The sequence below is a fragment of the Lutra lutra genome, chromosome 10 (genome assembly GCF_902655055.1).
Source record: "Lutra lutra chromosome 10, mLutLut1.2, whole genome shotgun sequence".
NCBI lineage: Eukaryota > Metazoa > Chordata > Mammalia > Carnivora > Mustelidae > Lutra > Lutra lutra.
Window position 1 is genome coordinate 57,879,795 of NC_062287.1, and position 21,276 is coordinate 57,901,070.

Sequence of the window (21,276 nt, forward strand, 5' to 3'; positions counted from 1 at the left end):
CTCCCTCCTTGCCCCCGACTGCCGCCCCTCCCCCCTTGCCGAGAGTTTCTTGCTTTCGCCCTGCTCCCAGACCACGGAAGCTTGCTGTGCCTTTAAAGAAAGCAGACTCCCGGCTGTGACGCACTTCTGGCTGTCAGCCAGGAAGATCGCTCCTGCCAGGCTGAGAAGAAAACCAACAACTTTTCTTTTGTGTGTGGGGTTACTTTCCACTAGCGCCCCCCCTCCTCTCCTTTCAAGATTTAAATGCTAATGGCGGATTAAAACCTGTAGATACGTTTGGCTTTAGGAGTCTGGTAAGGCCCCCCCCCCTTGCACTGAGACTTTTTCTCCCTCCCTCTTTCTCTGGGTTTTTGTTCAAACATGGACGAGGGGGTGCGGTGGAGTCTCCCCCCCCCCCTTTCCTGCGCCATCCTTAAAGGGGAGGGAGAGGAGAGGGAGCGCAAGTAAACACTCAGAAACAGGCGCTGGGAGCAGAGCTTGCCAACATCCGGGAGTTGGCGCCTTTGAGAGCAAAGGGTTGCTTTCTTTCCCCCTCGCGTATGTGTCAGCGTGTTTTTGTTCGGAGGGGGGAAAGTGTGCGCCTGCACATTGAGCTGTAGAGACAGCTCAAGCGAGCTTCTCCATTCCTGAGGCCTGGTGTGTACGCAGTGGTGGGGAGTGAAAAGGGTTCATTTTGCCAGCTGGTGGCTACCAGGGTGTGTGAATATAGTAGTGGTGTCAGGTGCTAATGTACTGCTGGAGTATGCTTGGGTGTATATGTATATGTGCAGTATATGGCTGTAGGCCCCAGGTCTGCTTCATGAGGCAACCCTTTTTCCCTCTCCTCCTGATCTGGACACTGCAGAGCATGGGGAGGGGGGAGGGCAGGTATCAGTAAACCACTTTTGAAGAAACCTGGGAAATCTTGGTTTCCCTTGAAGCCCTTCTCTTGTTCCTCACCAGGGCTCTGGGCCAAATTCTAGGCTACACAGAAGGGTTGGTCTGGGTGAAGGGGGGAGGCTTGAGTCCAGACTAAGCCCCCTAAAGGGGGCCCAGGGAGTACATCCAGCAAGCTGGTCTGCCCTGACCTCAGGAGTGCAGAGAAACCCTTTAGACTTAGATGAGACAGGCTATCCAGGACTCTCCAGGAGTTGAAAAGGAAAATATGTTTTTTCCTCCCTGGCTTCTGTTGGAGCTGCTGGTCCTTGAGCCTTTTACCTCCTCTAAGCCTAGAGATGCACCAGCAAGATATTTCCTACTTTGTTCTTTTTGATGAGTTAGCCTATGGCGACATAGCTTGGCCTTTGCTGGGCCCCTCTGAGGTAACCTACCAGGTGAGGTCTGGGTGGTTGTTTTCTCATGTCTCCTGACTTGTCCCTCCCAGAGTCAGAGGAGGAGGAACACCCTCAAGATCAGGGTGTTTGCCCTTTGGATGTGGGGTTCGCTTAGATGGTGGGATATCTCTTTTAGAAAGGTGTACAGAGCATGGAATTCTTATGGCTACAGGCACGCAGGCTGTCAGGGTAAGTAGTGGTGAATCTTGCCATTGAGCCTGGTCTTACAGCTAGGACAGCTCCCTTACAGCTTTATAAGCTCCCTTCTGAGCTCTGAGCCTTTGGAACCATGGGGTACAGAGGGGGCGGGGCTTGGGAAGGACACTTGGAGGTGGGAGTTTTTGCAGGCTTTGGGCCCAGAAATTCTGAGAGTGGGAGGATGGTTCAGTGGAGGCAGGGGCCAGTGAGTGGAGTGATCAGTACAGTTTTGTTGCTTTCGGGACCAAAGGTCACTTTGGTGTTATCTCGAGGAAGGGTTGGTACTCAGGCAGGTAGTAGTAAGTGGCTAAGAGATGGTCTCACAAGGAGCTGGCACCCAGGCTCGGGGGTGGGGTGGGGTGGGGTAAGGAGAGCAGCACTCCACAACTCAGACCCTCTGGCCCTTGGCCTATCACTTGGTTAACCTTAGAAATGAAACTTCTAGAACAGACCCCAGAGGTTAGCTATCCGACTCTCTGGTCCTGTTTCTTGCATCTGAGCAGGTGGTTTGCATTAGCTTCAGCCCTGGTAGGAAACCGTGGTTAGATTTTAACTCTTTAATACCCAGAGAGACTGCAGGCCATGTGGCTGTGCGTCTCTTAGGTGTCACTTTCCTTGTCCTGATATATCTTCTCTAGAAACAGAGGGGTTACTGTAAATGTGGGAATTGGTCCTGATGTAGGAATTTACATTATGTCAATTTTGAAAATGTGAAGAGGATGCAAGTCCTTTGGTTTATAAAGCAGCTGCTTCTGTGTCTTGGTTCCTTCTTGAACTCAGGGAAGAGAAGCCACCTTATCAGCTCTGTGAAGCCTCTGGGATTCTGGGGGCACTTCTCAAAGAAACAGTCTGGTGGTCTCTGAAGGTGTCTTGAGAAGGGTTGCATTCCTGAATTTTGTTTGTTTGTTGATTCACTGGGGGTTGTGAGTGGGTGGTTGGTATCTGATCAAGTTGGGGTGCATCTCAGCAGATCCTTCTGTGAAATGGTTCTGAGCTATAATCGTGGGGATCTGTTTTTCCATCACCATGACCATCAACCAGTCTTCTGGGTGGGGCTTGCCTCAGATTTCAGGGGGAGGGTGGAGAGGATGGTGCTTTGGCTGGGAGCCCTTGGGTTCCAAGCCAAGGCCTGCTTAAAGCTGTAGTCCCAGTCTGAGGACTAGCTCTGCCACCGACTTCAATCATTCATTACTTGAGAAGTGAATGGCTGGTTGGCCTAACAGCTCCCAGCCCAGTGTCCTGTGTCTGGGAAAATGCTGGTTTATGGGCTTTGAACTGACAAGGTCATTCTGGAGTTCCTCATGTTGGTTATTGGATTCCTCCTGTTTCTGTGCCTGGAAAGCGTAGAAAAAGGCATTTGGACTTGACACTGTTTTCCTGAGCAGTGGAACTAGTTTTAGACAGGCTTCCCCACCCTCTGGGAGGACATAAGGTTTGTATGTTTTGCCTCTGAGATGAAGGGAAGAGGCTGGTTAAACCTCAGGTCATTTTTAGCAGCACAGCTGTGGAATCTCTCAGAGGGGGCAAAATTTACCCTGGGTTAGAAATAAGTAAAATTTTTGACTGAAATTTTGGACCTCTTCAAAAGGATAGCAAGTCTAGAGGCAACAGTGGGGATGAGGGACAGGTGATCTGGGCCTCATTTCCCTTGTTCCTAAAGAGCTTAGACTTTTTGTTTTTAATTTTTAATTTTTTAATTATTTTTTTAAATTTAAATTCAATTAACATATAGACTTTGTTGTTTTGTTTTGTTTTAAAGAAGCCCTAGTAGATCATTTGGCCACTGCTGCCTCCACTGCTGCCTTCACCACAAGGGCCAGGCATGATCCCTCTAACTTTAGGCTGGCCAATAACTGGAAGTCTTATTGCAGTGCAATAGTTGAGACCATTTCTCTTCATCTTTGGCTGGCCCCAGGGACCTAAGCATTCAGTGCTGATGGATAGGGCATGCTGGGTGAAAATCATCCAAGACTGAGGAACACATAGGTCCTTTAGGTTCTCTGCCCTCCTGAGAGCTCCCTTAACCACTTCCCTTGCTCTTGCCAAAGCCCAGGTGAATTGGCTCATTTCCAAGACTGTGACGTTGGTATGACAGGTGGAATCTTGTTGGGTTTTGTGGGGTCAGGAAGCACTTAATTACAATTAGCATTTAGTTATATTTAGCATTTAATTATTTTCTATTATTTAAAGCTTCATGTATGTTTTAATTTCATTACTTACCTCGCTGTATAAGCTCAGAGGCAGGGACCATGTCAAGTGTCTCCCATTTCCCATATAGCTTCCAGAGCAGAATGAACATCTGTATGGACTCAGAAAGTAACCTTTTTGCTTGGTTGGTAAAGACAGTACACTTGGTGCGCCTGGGTGGCTCAGTGGGTTAAGCCTCTGCCTTTGGCTCAGGTCATGATCTCAGGGTCCTGGGATGGAACCCTGACCCTCATATCCGGATCTTGCTCAGCAGGGAGCCTGCTTCTCCCTCTCTCTTTGCCTTCCTCTGTGCCTACTTACGATCTCTCTCTCTCTCAGTCAAATAAATAAATAAAATCTTAAAAAAAAAAAAAACAGTATACTTATGTAGGAAGAACTAAGAATGATGGGGAGTGGATTATCATCAGATTTATGTATATCTTTCTCCTACTAGACAGTAAGTACTTTATGGACAACAATGATATTTTTCTTATCCCCAACACACTGTGTACAGAAGACGCTTAGCAAATGTGGGGCATCTGGGTGACTCAGTCTATTAAGTGTCTGACTTTGGCTCAGGTTGAGATCTTAGGGCCCTGGGTTCAAGCCCCAAGTCGGGGGAGCCTGCTTCTCCCTCTCCCTCTGCTCATGCAGTCTTTCTCTCTCTCAAGTAAATAAAATCTTTAAAAAAAAAAAAAAAAAGGTGCTTAGCAAATGTTCAGTCCATAGAACCCACACCTTGGAGATGCTAGTATGTGGGGAGAATTACAGGTGATGTGACTTAACCACTTGTGTTCTTCATCGAATAGTGACAGACTAAGTACCTGTGACAGGAGGTGGGGGCGGGGCTGATTGCTCCCATGATTGGTAGGAGTTGGGGGGGCTGCTGGGAGATGTTGAGGAATATTTAGTCACCAGGTCTGTGGTCTCCTGGGCAGGTTGGCAGGCAGATGGCCGATTCTCAGTGGGAAAGGAAATTAGGAATAGGAATACCAGGACATGTACCTAATCTTTCATTAAATGTCCCATGAGATTTCTGCCAGAATTGGGTCTGGTGTCATCAGGTCCCTCATTTGAACCGTATCTTTGACATTTCTGTGGGAGATATAAAAATCCAGAATTTGGAGAAGTTTCCCTCAAGGTCTTGGTTATTTTTAGGCAGAATTTGGGCACCTGCAGAAAGAGCCAGAAATCAGCCTCTCTGTTAAAGATCAGTGATCATTTAGTGTATATGTACGATGTGTCAGGCACTGTGTTATTTGTGTTACCTGCTTTGTCTTGAAGCCTCATAGTAACCCAGATAGGTGTTTGCAAATCCCATTTGTTAGATGAGGAAACTGAACTAAAAGAAGTACGCTACTTGTCCAAGGTTACATGGAATCACTTTCAGACCCAGATCTGTCTGAGAAACCTTATTTGTTCCATGTTTTAAGGGCACCATGTCCCAAAGAACAGGGTTGAAGGACAGCCCTGAGTGTTACATTTTCTGTGGAACAGAAAACTGTGTGTAGAGCTTGTGGACTATGAATTAAATGCAGGCTCTTTACTGTTATGGTAAGTTTTATAGTAATTTTATTTTATTTTATTTTTTAAGGTTTTATTTATTTATTTGACAGAGAGAGCGCGCACAAGCGGGGGGACAGGCAGAGGGAGAGGGAGAAGCAGGCTCCCTGCAGAGCAGGGGAAGCCCGATTCCTGGACTCTGGGATCATGACCTGAGCTGAAGGCAGTGGCTTAACCAACTGAGCCACCCAGGAGCCCCAAGTTCTATAGTAATTTTAATGTGTAGTTAGAGCTTTCTAAAAATTCCCATGTCCTTGGTGGGTTAATTGCTGTGTAAAGAGATTGACGTATTCAGAGCCAGTATATTAAACCATTTCCCACCTTGTCCTTCATCACGGATATCTGATATAATTAGCTGCTGTTCTTCTCTTGGTTTCCAGGTGCATTGGGGTGACTGTTTGGTGTCACCAAGATGACGCTCCATGCCACCCGGGCAGCTGCACTCCTCTCTTGGGTGAGTCTTTTTCTCTTTGGTGTGACCTTCTCCAGGAAGTTTGCATGGGTAGAAGAGGAGTTTTTAAGGAGCCACAGCTATGTAAAGTCTTCTCATCTGGAGATGAAGGAAATACAGTTTTCCTTTGCCTTTCCCCTTAGTTTTTAACTTTAATTATTTCTGGCAATGTTGCTCCTGATAGTGATTCATGACACCACTTGTGTAGCTTAGAAGAGAACTCCCTGCTAAGCTTCTGTATACCTCTTAGGAGAGGTGGTTGTTTTTTTTTTGGTTTTTTTTTTTTAAAAGATTGTATTTACTTATTTGACAGAGATCACACATAGGCAGAGAGGCAGGCAGAGAAAGAGAGGGATAAGCAGGCTCCCCGCTGAGCAGAGAGCCCAATGCTACGCGGGGCTTAATCCCAGGACCCTGAGATCATGACCTGAGCCAAAGGCAGAGGCTTAACCCACTGAGCCACTCAGGCACCCCTTAGGAGAGGTTTTCATTTCCTTTTGGTCATGGAAGAGTTGGCTGTAGCTTGGCACAGACACCCTTCTTCATTCACTTCCTGTGCATTTTTCTGACTAGAAGCGTTTATCCTGAACTTCACTGACACGCGGGACTTTGGTCTTGAAAGGCCTTTTATCATAGGGCAAGGTTCTCCTCAATTTCTTTACCATGTTTCTGTCTGCTTCCATTGTCCTCCTGTTGACTTCTTTTTTTTTTTTTTAAGATTTTATTTATTGGGCGCCTGGGTTAAGCCTCTGCTTTCGGCTCAGGTCTCAGAGTCCTGGGATCGAGGCCCGAATCTGGCTCTCTGTTTGGCAGGGAGCCTGCTTCCCTCTCTCTCTCTGCCTGCCTCTCTGCCTACTTGTGACCATTCTCTCTCTCTGTCAAATAAATAAATCTTTTTAAAAAAAAAAGTGTTAAAAAAAAAAAGATTTTATTTATTTGATTCAGAGAGAGACAGTGAGAGAGGGAACACAAGCAGGGGCAGCGGGGGAGGAAGAAGCAGGCTTCCCGCTGAGCAGGGAGCCCCATGCCAGGCTCCATCCCAGGACTCTGGGATCATGACCTGAGCCCAGGGCAGAAGCTTAATGACTGAGCCACCAGGCGCCCCCTCCCTTTGCCTTCTTGATTACTTAAATCATTGCACTAGGTCTTTTCATATATCTTCTGTCCAATATGAACAATGGCAAATGAAAGAGTAATACCAAGCATTGGGAACATAAAGCTGCAGGGAAGTAGAAGAGGATACAGAGTGTAGTGATGACAAGCCTGTACCTTGGAGTCAGACAGCCTGATCTAGAATTACTGATCTGGCCCAGGTGTGTGACCAGGGCAAGTTACTTAGCTTCTCAGCACCTTATTTTTATTTATTTATTTTTTTTTAATTAATTTTTTTTTTAAGATTTTGTTTATTTATTTATTAGACAGAGATCACAAGTAGGCAGAGAGGCAGAGAGAGAGGAGGAAGCAGGCTCCCCACTGAGCAGAGAGCCCGATGCGGGGCTTGATCCCAGGACCCTGGGATCATGACCTGAGCCGAAGGCAGAGGCTTTAACCCACTGAGCCACCCAGGCGCCCCTCAGCACCTTATTTTTAAAATGGAAATAAAAATACCTCACGGTGTTGTTAAGAGAATGAAGATATATTGTGTGTAGAAAACATCTAGTACTGTATCTGAATAAATAATAATTCTTGATACTTCAAATATTGCTGGGGCATGATTAGGGCCAATGAAAAAGCCACTTAAAAATTTTAGAATATTTTAGTGGTGCCTGGGTGGCTCAGTCATTAAGCCTGTGCCTTTGGCTCAGGTCATGATCCTGGGGTCCTGGGATCGAGTCCTGGATCGAGCCCCGTGTCGGGCTTCCTGCTCTGTGGTGAACCTGCATCTCCCTCTCCCACTCCCCCTGCTTGTGCTCCCTCTTTGGCTCTCTCTGTCAAACAAATAACATCTTTTACCAAAAAAAAGAAAAGGAAAGAAAGAGAAGAGAAGAAAAAATATTGTCTCTTCCTTTCCCTCCCCTCATCCCTGAGGGGCTGGTTGGGTTTGGGAGACTGTGAGCTTTGTCTGCAGTTCAGTGGATTAACTGAATACTGGCGGAACCTTTAGCCACACTGTTTTAAGTTGATCAGTTTATTTATTTAGGTCCTAAACTTGTTTTTATGGTGAGTACTACCATTACAGAGAAGAACCAATACAGGGCTAGTTTTATTAAATAGCGGGTACTTGTGTACTTTTTCAAAAGTCAAAATGAACAATGCATTAAAATATTAATATATGGTAACATAGAATTTTTTTTTAGGACTTTTCAATGTAAGCAAAAGTTAGGCAGCTAAAGTGGATTTTATGATAATGTAGCTGTGTCAAATAATGCTTGTTATGAAGAGTGGCATAGAACACGTGACAATTTTAGTTGTGGTTTAGAGAAAAATACAGGAAAAAAAGATTGGAAAGAAATATATCAAAATGGTTAAAGTACATATATTAAAATACTAGAATAAGTGGTTTTTTTTTTCCAAATTTTAATAATTTGTTTTATAGTATAAAAATTAATTTATACTTTACTTGAGGGCGCCTGGGTGGCTCAGTGGGTTGGGCCACTGCCTTTGGCTCGGGTCATGATCTCAGGGTCCTGGGATCGAGTCCCACATCGGGCTCTCTGCTCAGCGGGGAGCTTGCTTCCCTCTCTCTCTCTCTCTGCCTGCCTCTCTGTCTGGTTGTGATCTCTCTCTGTCAAATAAATAAATAAAAATCTTAAAAAAAAAAAAAAAAAAAAAAAAAAAAAAAAGATGAAAGAGTTTCTCCGCTTCCTTCACTTTCCAGTGATTTCTGATTTGAGAGCAAAATAATGCACAGGAAGAAAATGAATTTTTATCTGCATAAAAGAAACTATTGCTAGATTGTCACTTGACAGGAGATGAATCCAGAAATCTTAAGTGACTTTAAATGAACTAACTAGTGTGATTTTTCAGTCTTTTTAGTGAACAAGCATTCATAGCCCTTGAAAGTTTTCTTTTGATTACAAGGAGTATTAAAAGGAGGTGGTTTTGGATGCTTACTGTCTTGGTGCTCTCTTCATTTTCAGCTGGTGGAAAAGGATCTTGGCCTGGAATATTCAGAATCTTCCTCAAAAATTTACACTGGCCTTTCCTGACTAATTAGATTAGGCTATTCCCCTCAAAAGATGGTATAAAGTATACATATTTATGTATATACAAGTATTTATATATATATATATATAGATGGTATAAATTTTAGACTTCAGTGAGAGTTTGCACTTTATGTTCTACACTTTTTAAGATTTTATTTATTTGACAGAAATCACAAGTAAGCAGAGAGGCAGGCAGAGAGAGAGAGGAGGGAGCAGGCTCCCTGCTGAGCAGAAAGCCCGATGTGGGGCTCGAACCCAGGACCTGGGATCATGACCTGAGCCGAAGGCAGCGGCTTAACCCACTGAGCCACCCAGGCGCCCCATGTTCTACACTTTTTAAAAAAGCACTTAACCTGTTTTCATTTAGATCCATCTAGAAGTGTGTTTTTTTTTTTTTTTTTTTTAAGATTTATTTATTTGTCAGAGGGAGAGATTGAGCACCTACAAGCAGGGGGAGCATCAGGCAGAGGGAGAATCAGGCTCCTTGCTGAGCAAAAAGCCTGATGCGGACCTCGATCCCAGGACCCTGGAATCATGACCTGAACTGAAGACAGACAAGACAGTTAACTGACTGAGCCACCCAGGTGTCCCTAGAAGTTGTTTTTAATAATTGAAGTATGTAGGGGTGCTAGGGTGGCTCAGTTAACCCACTCTGATTTCTGCCCAGTCATGATCTCAGGGTCCTGGGATTGAGTCTGGAATCAGGCTTGCCACCAAGCAGGGAGTCTGCTTGTCCCTCTCCCTCTGCTCCTCCCCCTGCTCCCTCTCAAATAAATAAATAAAATTCTACACACACACAAACACGGATAAGTATTTAACTAGTGGTGCTTGGCTGGCTCAGTTCATTAAGCGGCTGCCTTCGGCTCAGGTCGTGATCCCAGGGTCCTGGGATCGATTCCCACATCCAGCTCCTGGCACAGCAGAGAGCTTGCTTCTCCCTCCCACTCTGCCTGCTGCTCTCCCTGCTTGTACTCTCCTTCTCTTTTAAATGAATGAATAAATCCTTTAAAAAATTATTTAAAAAAATAAGTATTTAACCAAATAAATAGTATAATTTCTGTGGCTGAGTCCTTTTTTTTTTTTTTTTTTAAATACTCTCGTTCTCTAGTGCAGTCAGCTAATTAAACTACTGAGAAGTAGAAGTTTTGCTGCATCTACTTCCATTATTTTAATTTTATTAACCATAATAGTGCTTTGCGTTTAGCACTTTCATCTTGTAATGTGTTCTTGAGTTCATAATCCCATTTGAACCCACACTGGTCCTCTAAAGTAAACAATGTAGGGATTCCATCCATTTGGCAAGTGAGAAAGTAGGCACAGAAAGAAATAAGTTGCTAACAGAGTTCTGGCAAGTTAGTGAAGGCGTTAGGTCTAAAATTTTAATCTGGGAGCTCCCAGCCCCATATAAATCTATATATTTTTATTTATTAGTAATGTTTTCTTTCTTTCTTTTTTGGAGGGGTTACTAAAAAGAAAAGCACCCCTCTCCCCCAGTGTGGGGCTCAAACTCAGGACCCAGAGATTAAGAGTAGTATGTGCTTCCAACTGAGCCAGCCAGGTGCCCCATAGCCCAGTATCTTTTAAAGAGCGCATTTTAAAGAGTAGAATCTATTCATTGCACATAACCACTCTGCTGAGGTTCTTACAAATAAATACCTTGTCAAGCAGCCTGAGTTCCCTCCTTCCTCAGTCTTGCACACAGGATTGATTGGTTTAGCAAACCCTTTTTTTCCTGTGTACTGACAAAGGTGAGGTTCAGCCCAGGCTTCTTCTGAAGTTGGTGGTTTTGGAATTTATGAGGTTTTTCTGTACAAGTTGGCCGTATATGCTTGTTGAATAACCTGTGTACCTGACTCATTTGCAGATGACTGGTGGTGAATTTCCTAGTTGTAAAGACTGAGTTAGATGGATGCCAGCCAGAAGGCAAGGAAGAGAAGCAGGCAGTTGAATTGGAATTGACAAGTTTTTTCCTGGGGTTCCCAGCTCTTCTTTTCCTCTTTATTTATTTTTTTTTATTATCTTATTGCCTCATTTCTCCCTGTGTCAGTCACAGTTTTATGTCTGGAAAGAATTTTTTAAATGCATTAGTAACAAGATTTTATATCTGTGGGAGTGTATAAGACATATGTAGCATTTAATGTAAGTTTTGATTAGATATTTCAAAATTCAAGAGATAGAAAGGGCTGTAGGGTGATAATTTGGGCTACAGAGGGTTATAATGTAAACATACAAGAGCTACAAAGGACAATAATATAAAAAGCCTTTCTTTTTCCCCACATCTGACTTTCAGCCATCAAGTTCCTGTCCCTTGAGGCAGTGGTGGTACAGTTTCTCACGTATCCTTCCAGAAAAGCATTTTATGCCTATTTTATATTTAAAGTGTATCCCTGTGGTGGAACATCCTAGAATGTAAGCTCTCATTTACTTGAAGCCGGAGGAAGGACTCTCATAGCGGCATTCAGGTGGCTGTCACTGGACCAGTGGGGGCAGCAGCTCTCCTTGGCTGAAGTGAACACTCCCGGAGGCCTGCGGCCTGCAGCTGCAGGCACTCTAGGCGAGCTGGCGGCTTCTGGGCTTCTGGGGAGAGGAGCGAGCGCACTGCTTCCCGCACCTCCCCCTGTTTCAGCAGTCTCTGCCCTGTGTTTTGCAGGTGAACAGTCTGCATGTGGCGAGCCCTGTGGAGGCTGTGCTGCAGCTCCAAGACTGCAGCGTCTTCATCAAGATCATCGACAGTATGTGAGTATGCGCCATGTGCCTCGCCAGCCCCTCAGGGGAGGCCATGTGTTGGGGTGTTGGGCCGGGCACTGCATTTATCCCCTTTCCTTGCGAACAGCTATGACCAGAGGGCAGGACTGCCAGCATGGAGCCAGAGACAAGGGCACACGGGCCTCCTTCTTGGGCTGCTGTGTCTGTCTGTGGGAGAGCTTTTGCTCTTTTTCCACCTTCAGGAGTCCTCACGCTTGTGCAGGAGAGCCTGCAAGTCTCCTTGCTTTCACGGTGTTTCAAGAGCCTGCTCTGGAGCTCGCTGTCCTCTTGTCTCAATGAGAGTCTTCCATACCCTCTTCTTGTGGCTTGTCCTCCTCTCACAAGCCCTCCTTGGCAACCTGTAGGGCCAGGAAGAAGAAATGGGGAAGCTCTTGCACTTGAAAGAATTAAGCAGCACCTGGAAATCTTATCTCAAACCTGTTAGCACAGCACAGATAAGTTTTGTTTTTGTTTTTTAAAGATTTATGTATTTATTTACTAGAGAGAGCCCGCTCGCACTGGAGAGCACACAAAGGGAGAGGGAGAAGCAAACTCCCTGCTGGTCAGGGAGCTGGATGTGGGGCTCCATCCCAGGACCCTGGGATCCTGACCTGAAGGAAGGAAGGCAGACGCTTAAGGCTTAATGGACTGATCCACCCCGGTGTCCTGATATGCTCCTTTCTAAACCATTATAGCATTTTTGGGGTTTTCACCTGCCTCATTAACTTGCTCTGTGAAGTCGATTAGCATTTGATAAGCAGCTTGCTGTCATGTAGCAAGGATTCTAGTGAGCTTTGTTTTCTGTCTTTAGTATGGTTCCTTTGAACAGCACAGTTATCTGGGAAATCAGCGGAGAGTGGGATTTGTATATCTTCCCTGTTTGGAACTAAGCAAAAATGGGTCAAACTATAACCTGCAATAACCTGAAGTTGTCTTTTTCTAGACTCATACAGTTCATCCTTTTTCCTTTCTCATCAACTTTAATGAATTATGGAGGGCAAAACTGACCTTCTTTTCACTTCTTTGTGCTATGGGCAAAAGTAGAGGTCAGCTATAATATAAAGGATTGCGGAGACAGTGGAGAGGACCCTCACTTTATTTTTTTAAGATATTTAGTTATTTATTTGGCAGAGAGGGAACATAAGCAGGGGGAGTGGGAGAGGGAGAAGCAGGCCTCCTGCTGAGCAGGGAGCCTAATGTGGGGCTCGATCCCAGGACCCAGGGATCATGACCTAAACCAAATGCAGACACTTAACGACTGAGCTACCCAGGTGCCCCAGGACCCTCACTTTTTAAAGGAAGGCACAGTTGACTCTGAGCCCCCAGGTCAGGGACAGACTGAGGTGTTGACGGTGTTTCTGTTCCACACATAGCAGGTAGGAACCAGTGCTAGGGAGTCAGAATCTCTGTGAAGCAGCTTGGCCACCTATTCATGGGGAAAGGTATAACTAAGTTGGTCAAAGGTAGGGGTTGGGTCTGATTCCCCTTGGGGTCCTATGTACCTTGCTTAACACAGTACAATGGTTAATGTTTATTGAGTAAGTAAATGAATGAAAATGTAGTTGATACTCTTCTGCAGCAAAGTCTAGTGGGACTGAGTATCCTGGAACAGATGGATTCACTGGAGTGGTTTTTGTTTTTAATGTTTTGAATATATTTTTTGAAATGTATGTTGGTGGTGGGTTGTCTTATAAGATGTTTTGAAAGTCCCTGTGGCTCTAACCAGCACCTACCTTAGTGAAAAGAAGTCACTGTTTTCTTATTTTGGTATAGACAGTACCATTTTCTCTCCCAGTTATCCCAGCAGGACATTTCAGCATTTTTTTTTTTTTTTTTAAGATTTTATTTATTTGTTTGACAGAGAGAAAGAGATCAGAAGTAGGCAGGGCAGCAGGCAGAGAGAGAGGGGGAAGCAGGCTCCCTGCTGAGCAGAGAGCCCAATGCAGGGCTTGATCCTAGGACCCTGAGATCATGACCTGAGCCAAAGGCAGAGGCTTCACCCACTGAGCCACCCAGGTACTCCTCAGCATCATCTTGAATTCCTCCCTCTGCTTGGCAGTGATCCTACTTAGTCACCATCCTCTCAGTTTGTCCTTGGAAGACTTCTCACATCCCTGCCCCTGCCTCATTCTGGATACCAGGCCCTTGTGACCTCGTTCTTCTCTAATCTTTGCGTGTCCCAGGGCATTCCTTCCTGCAGTCCTGCTCCCATTATGATGCCCCACAGCTGCTGGTCTTCAGTGACTCTTCCTTGCCAGAAGTTTGAAATAAAAAATCTTCAGTCGTGGTATGAAAGAGCTTTCATCAGGGGCTCCTCTCCTCCCACCAGTCTTGCTTCTTACTCATTTCTATCCCCATACCTTATCTTCATTTTCCTTTCTTCCAGTCTTAGTTCTGGATTTTATTAGTTGTATAATCATGGTGCTGCTCAGCTTGTTCTTCTCATCCCCTTGTTGCCTGTAAACTGATGATTAGAGCCAAGCTTGATTAGTTTAAGGTTTTTTTGTTGCTGTTTTTTGTTTTTTACAAGGATACTTCATAGATAGAATTGGGTACCACCCATAAGTCAGCATTTTGCAATTCCTTTTGAAAATAATTATTTTTCAAACCCTGATGAAGTGGTAAATCTAGATTGTTGACACTAGTAGCTGGTAACATCATGAGGCTGACAATATCTAACCTACTACTGAATTTTAGAATCACTCAAAGGAGGGGCAGCCAGGTGTTGAGAGGAGCCAGCCCTTGTAACATACAGTAGGGTGCAGCTGTTCTTTTGTTTTTGTTTTTTGAACTTAATGGATCAAGGTGGAGCACCTAGCTGGCTCAGTTGGTGGAGTACGCGACTGCTGATTTGGGGGTTGTGAGTTTGAGCCTACATTAGGGGTAGAGATCACTTAAATAAAATCTTAAAAGAAAGGGCAACCCTTTTGGATTCCCTCCCTCCTTGGGAGCTTTGTACTATCAATAAACCTTGCTTTGCTTTCCAGAAAAAAACAAAAAACAAAAAAACAAGGAGCTTTTGCTATTGAGATAAATTTCCTTGGCCTAATGACAAGAGCACTAGATATGTCCATGGGTAGGGATGTGTGTCCTTGGTTTAGCCACTGTAGGTTTATAACCTGGTAGGAAATTTTCATAGGGAGGGTTACAAATTTCCTAGTTGTCTTCTGACAACTAGGAGTGGAGGTGGAGGGAAGATGAGAGGGAGAGAGAACACGGATGTCTAAGTATGTGTGTGTTGGAGGGGATGGACTACTGAAAATTCCAGGTTAACCCGGATCTCCATCTCTGGTCCAGGACAGGGCAGACCAGTTTCCTTCAGGAAAACAGATGTTCTTGGTGAATGTATTCTGGCTTTTTCATTGCGGACGCTGCTACTGTTGCTAACCTAAATCAGATGCTAGTTCTCGAGGAGGACGGCGGAGGGCGGCAGGGTTGGTTGCAGATAGCAGCTGTGGGAATTGAACAGGACTTGTTCCTTGGCCACCTAGCGTTCTCTCTGGGTTTTACATGGGCATAACCTTTCTAACAAGTTGCCCTTTCTGTTTTGTGTATGAATAGCCTGAAGCAAAAAAGCTGTCCCATCTCTTTGATGTCTGTGAGGCCTGAATAGCAAAGTTTAGTGGAGTCATTTTGCCAGAACCTAAAGCCCTGATGTTCGTGTTACTGACCTTGACCTCTGCTCTTCCTATTACAGAGCCTCCTTCGTCTGTCAGTCAACCCATATGTACCGAGTATCTCCTGTACCCTCGAGTTCAGGGCGTATGGTGGGTGTGGTCCATTGTAAATGATGCCATTGTATCCATCATTTAGGATGTAGGAATTCCTGCGGAGTGGGAAGGCATGACTGGCAGTGGTTCTGGATGGCTTCCTGCCAGACATAAGACTTGAACTCAGTTTTATTATTTATTTGTTTATTTATTTTTTGAAGATTTTATTTATTTGACAGAGCATGTGAGAGACAGTATAAGCAGGGGAAGTGGCAGGCAGAGGGAGAAGCAGGCTCCTTTCCGAGCAGAGATCCCATGCTGGGGCTCCATCCCAGGACCCTGGGATCATGACCTGAGCTGAAGGCAGACGCTTAACTGACTGAGCCCTCCAGGTATCCCCTTTAACTCAGTTTTAAATGATGGGCTGGATAGCCCGGGGTCCAGCATTTTTTTTAAATTTAAGATTTTATTTATTTATTTGACAGACAGAAATCACAAGTAGGCAGAGAGGCAGGCAGAGAGAGAGGAGGAAGCAGGCTCTCCACTGAGCAGGGAGCCCGACTTGGGGCTCGATCCCAGGACCCTGACCTGATCCCAGGACCCTGACCTGATCATGACCTGAGCCAAAGGCAGAGGCTTTAACCCACTGAGCCACCCAGGCGCCCCGAGGTCCAGCATTTTTAAAGCATGTTTCGTGCAACTTTATTTATCCCAGGGCTTAGTAAGGAAAAAAGAGGTTTTGTGGTCAAATAGGTTTGGGAAATAATGCATGTTATATTGCCTTCTTTAGAAAATGTTCATTTTGGTTTAACCCATTATTTCCCCAAACATTTAACCTGAGAATCCTCTTTATTTTTATCTAATGCTCTATTCTGAGTCAAGGAGTCACAATGTTCCAGGTTGTGGGTGGGGAGGAAAGGTGGCTCTTTTAGGAGTCTGGGAGGAGATGAACATCTCCTGAAGGCTCTGTAGGAGTCACTAATCACAAACCAGCTATCCAGAAAATAAGCAGAAAAAAACCAGCTGCACTTGGAAGAAGCCTGTTATAATCCCGTGAGAGAGGGAGGGAGATACATTCATGGTCTTGGCTTGGATGCTGCTTTTGCTTGGCAAGGATGTCTTGCAGGGCAAGTTCTCTGGTTCTAGGGCCTGCCCTCCAGAAAGTTGAAACCTGGAGATCAATAGAACCTGGAGATTGAGGAACAAGAGGCTCCTTTAATCAGTATCTCCAGCTGTAGTGGCCCAAGAAGAAGAGTCCACTCTAACTTGAAGTGGAGCTATTCACCCCTAAAATTGAAATTGCTGTTAGCTTGAGCACCCTGGGCCAGGGGCCTGAGCTGTGTGAGAGCTCCCCCTGCTGCCTCCCTTCCCTCCTTGCTCCCTCAGCCTGTCGCTGTTGCTATTAAACAGACTAGCACAGCAAGAGCACCTGATGAAGAGTGTTGTGCCCGGGTGCCTAGGTGGCTCAGTTGGTTAAGCATGTGACTCTTGATTTGGGCTCAGGTCATGATCTCAGGGTCATCTGTGCTCCGCAGGGAGTCAGCTTGAGACTGACTGACACTCTCTCTCTCTCTCTCTCTCTCTGCATCCCCCACTCCTCACTCCTGCTCTCTAAAACATAAACAAAATCTTAAAGAAAAAAAAAAAGATTGTTATCTCTTGGCTTTAGCCATCTCAGCTTTCAGTCTGATGTTGAACTTCTCCCTGGTACTTTGGAGCCTTGGGAATTTGTTCCTTCTTTTCAGTCTTGGGCCTGTTTTCCCTTTCCATTGTCTGTTTTACCCTAGCCATGTTCCCCCCGGCTTCCTGACGTTTTACAGTGGAGCCATTCCAGACTGTTGAACCTAGCTTCCCCTTCATCCGTGCGGCTGTCCTCTCCCCTCGGCCCCTTCCCACAGAGCTTTTTCATATTTACAGTTAGGGTGGACAAGAGTGCCATCTTTTTCAGAAGGACCACTCGCCTCAAGTTCCCACTTTTCACCCACCACACAGTTCCTTCTGACCAAATGGTGTTTTGGTATCTTCTCCCCTGCCTCCAGAATTTGGTCTGGTTCTCTCCAAGATCCAGTGCAGACCAGGCCTGGAGGAACGGGAAGGTGGTATGTAATGGAGTTGCAAGGAGGGAAGGATTGCTAAGTACTCCGGTCCTGATCTTTGTTCTTTTTCTAGCCACGGCACTGAAGAAGGGCAGCAAATCCTGCAACAGCCGGTGCCAGAGAGACTGGAATTTGTGTGCGGTTTTTTGCAGAGTAAGCACCCTTCTTTATCTGGCTCAGAAAGAGCTGCTTCCTCAACTCCTGGGACTTTGGAAGTCCAGGGGAACCAGCTCCCAGTGTCTGGAGGAGCAAAGGCTCAAGGCCACTGATTCTGTACCACAGGGATGAGTATACCTGTTTCCCTGGGTGTGGTGATGCTGATGTCAGGGAAGGAGAGTGTCCCTTCAGCCCCGCAGTCTGTCTTTGAGATACAGGTAGAGCCAGAGGTCAGTTTTGGGGACACATCACCTTGGGCTCTTGTCCCCCACCCACTGCAAGGAGTTGGAGGAGAGGGATGGATCCATGTTACCCTCTTTCCCTTGCAAGAGAAACATTTCCCCTGGATAACTTTGAATTAATTGCCTAGGCAGTGGATGGGGAGCAGGGGAAAAGGCAGATTTAGGTTGAGGTCTTGGCCCTTCTACTCACAGCCTATGTGACTTTTCTGGACATAGGTTCCTTATCCTTGAAATGGAGGGAATGATAACTGCTCCTAAGGTTGATGGGTAGTAGGAACAGATGAAAAACTAGGACAATGCTTGTCAGTCCCCTCCCTTTTGCAGTCATGGACCATGGAGTCCTCATCTGTGACATGGGAGCAGTCTCTCCCTCAAGAGAATTATGGGAAAGGTGATAGCCGATTTAGATAAAGCAGAGGTGTTGATAACTGGCATACTAGCATAAGAACCAGGTGTCCCTAGCCCTCCTAGTCTGACTCAGCTTCAGGCTTCCTCTGTGACCTTACTTGGAATAAGTCTCTAGAGTGACCTGGGATCTCTGGGCTTCTTCTCTGTGGTTGATGAGTTGGGTGGGTGAGTGCAAGCATGGAATTCAGAGCTGTTGTGAATTCCTAGCCTGCCTTTTTTGTTTGTTTTTGTTTTTGAACTTTCTCTGTAGTCTTTGGACTGACCTAGGATAGAACTAACTTCAGATGGAAATGTGTATGTTGGAGGAGAGAGGACATAGGAGTAAGGAGCCCTGCATCTCCTAGCCCCACCAGAAACAGTGACTTTGTTCTACTCTGAGGTGTTGTGATGATCTCAGGGATAGTGTCCAGGAAGTTCACCCTATTTTCTACATTGTCGTTGTTACAGAAAATCGAAAACATCCCTCTTCTCCGGAATGCCTGGTGTCCATGCAGAAGGTGATAGAGGGGTCAGAGCTGGAATTGGCCAAGGTACCTATGGAATACCAGGTTTGGGGGTCAGAGGGTGCAACCAGAGGGACCTCTTGGGCCTTCTGTTAACCCAGGGGAAGTGGTGGGTGGCTACTACAGTGGGCCTCAATGAAGACCTGACAGGAACTAGGCCTCCCCCAGCAGTCATAGTCTTTTTAGCTCAGTGTCCTTTATTCCCTCTCCTATTCCTGGGTGCTGGCTGGTAGAGGGTAGCCCAAGCTTCATAGTTAGGTTCCGTGAGTTCAGGACTTCAGGTGTGCACCAGGCTTTTTGCACAATCAGGTGTCCTCAGTCAGGTGTTTCTGGGTATAGTTAAGGGCAGCGACCTAGGGCTGAATTCTGTGAGCTTTGGAAGAGCCTCCAGAACAGCTCAGAGAGGGGAGCACAGAGAAGAGAGACAACCCTACTCAGTGACTGTACCGCCTGTTTGGCTTCTAGATGACCATGCTGCTCTTATACCACTCCACCATGAGCTCCAAAAGTCCCCGGGACTGGGAACAATTTGAATATAAGATTCAGGTAAGTCCTATGCCTCCTTCACCCCAGCTGGTGGGCCTAGTCTGCGCTTCACCTCACTGCATTGCTTTTCTTCAAACAGCATATTGCGGTGTTTTAAAAAATATGTTGTAGTAATTCCAGCCATTCATTATAGAAAGTCTAGAAAATATTGAAAAGCACAAAAGAAGAAATAACATTTTCCAGTAATCTCATCCCCAGAGATAACTGTTAACTTTTAAAGGATATACTTCAAGTCCATTTTTACATACATGTATTTAACTGTGGTCATAACTATACTGTGATGGGATAATACACAGAAATTGTTCTCTCCTCATGTATGTGGTCCCATGTGAGTGTGTATTTTTTACACAATCTGTCACTCCATTTGTCTCCTCCTTTCCTCTAATGAGGAGGATTAGTGGGAGAGAATGTTTTGGTCCATCTTGACGGTCTAGCTCAGAGTGGTTACCTTTTCTCCCCCTCCTCTGCTGGTTCCTAAGTGAAGAGTTGGAGCCTTTATGTCATTATTGAGGGAATTGACCTGGTTTCTAGGAACTGCCTGTCATGAGGGTCCTGATGTTGGCTCTGCTTTATGCCTAAGCAGCTGCCCTTTATTTCCCAGAGCAGGAGGAGCTGGGATGTCACGGGGTAATGTAGGTGACTGTGGGGACAGTATCCAGAGAGCTGTGGCCTTTTGCAGGGTGGTAAAAATGTTGAATCATCCCATATAATACTTACTTAGTTCATGGCTCTTCTCTGATGTTGGAGCTGTAGTGGCATGGGAGCAACGGGGGGCTTCTCTTTCAACCTTTTCTTCACTCCAGGCTGGTCACTCCACAGGCTGGTCATACTTCCTTATCTCTGCGAATGGAAATTCGCAGAGACAAGGAAGTATGGCAGGGTTGGCCAGAAAAATCAGATCAACTCTATAACTTTGGATCTCAGACAGTGAAGGGCAAATTTTACAGCTGAGCTGGTGGATAAGCTTTGAATGAGCCCTGGAGGATTCTCGGGTTCTCACTTAGACAAAGAATAACAGTGAGGGTCCTTTGGAAGAGGGCAACATAGTTATGTATAAAAGCTTTCTCACTGCACTACTTTCTTTGCCCATTTTTTTTGTGGTCAGGAGTGAAGTCAGATAGGAACTCTGTCTGAACCCAGGTGCATCTTTAGAGGAACTGAAGAGGTTAGAGCAAGCAGGGTCAGCATGTCTCTGCTAGAATGTTCTCAGCTGGAATGTGAGGCTTTAGGCTTTGAGAGGAAAACTGGGCTCCAGCAGACTCCTGGGGCTGGCACTGCCAGTTTGGTGCCCTCCATCTCTTCAGGCCTCTCTGACACCTCAGTGATGCTCCTTTTCTCTCTCTGTGGCCCAGGCTGAGTTAGCAGTCATTCTCAAGTTTGTGCTGGACCATGAGGATGGGCTAAACCTAAGTGAGGACCTAGAGAACTTCTTGCAGAAAGGTAAGTAGGGCCTACTGAGGACCCCCTCCTGTCTGAGCTGGGAAATGCTAGGATCCTGAATTATTCAGAAATGCAGTAGGGGTTTGTTTCAGCTCCCAGTACCAGGCACAGAGTCTGTGCTCAGGAAAAGTGTGCGTGTAATGGAATAGGTTGATTTCTGGGCCATGTCGCTGACATCCCAGTTCCTGTGGAGCTCTTTCTCACGGGCTGGCAGTGCCTAAGCAGGACACGATAATCATGTCTGCTGGCAGCTTGTCCTTGATCACCCCACACATACCTCTTTTGTTTTTTGTTTTCTAAGCAATTGCTACCCGAGGCTTAAAAGCTGGGAGTAGCACCTAAAAGAAAGGCTTTTCCCCACACGAAGCTCATGTTCTAGTTGGGAAGGCAGATACGCAAATCAATAAGGAGGATAGAGAATAAGTGCTAGAACAGAGAGAAACCTCATCTGCCAAATGTGTTGCTGGAAGTGCGGGGGAAAGACCAAGAGCTGCGCATGTCTTCCTATGTCGAGGCAGGCTGTCTGGTGAGGACAGACCTGAGATGTGGCTCTAGGTGGACTCTTCCAGCCA

At 45.7% G+C, this 21,276-nt stretch overlaps 1 protein-coding gene across 8 annotated transcripts in view; it reads left to right on the forward strand.

Moving 5' to 3' along the window:
• NUMA1 (nuclear mitotic apparatus protein 1) overlaps positions 1–21,276 on the forward strand; it is a 76,794-nt gene that overhangs the window by 36,294 nt on the left and 19,224 nt on the right. For 5 of the 8 annotated variants that reach the window (XM_047690686.1, XM_047690685.1, XM_047690689.1 and 2 more), the window contains exons 2-7: positions 5,642–5,715; positions 11,509–11,594; positions 17,483–17,562; positions 18,663–18,745; positions 19,184–19,264; positions 20,617–20,704. In XM_047690686.1, the coding sequence (XP_047546642.1) occupies positions 5,674–5,715; positions 11,509–11,594; positions 17,483–17,562; positions 18,663–18,745; positions 19,184–19,264; positions 20,617–20,704 (460 nt within the window). In that variant the 5' untranslated portion in view covers positions 5,642–5,673. Of the gene's footprint in view, positions 1–136; positions 294–5,641; positions 5,716–11,508; positions 11,595–17,482; positions 17,563–18,662; positions 18,746–19,183; positions 19,265–20,616; positions 20,705–21,276 lie in introns of those variants that run through there. The other 3 variants (XM_047690690.1, XM_047690691.1, XM_047690684.1) reach the window with 2 other exon arrangements.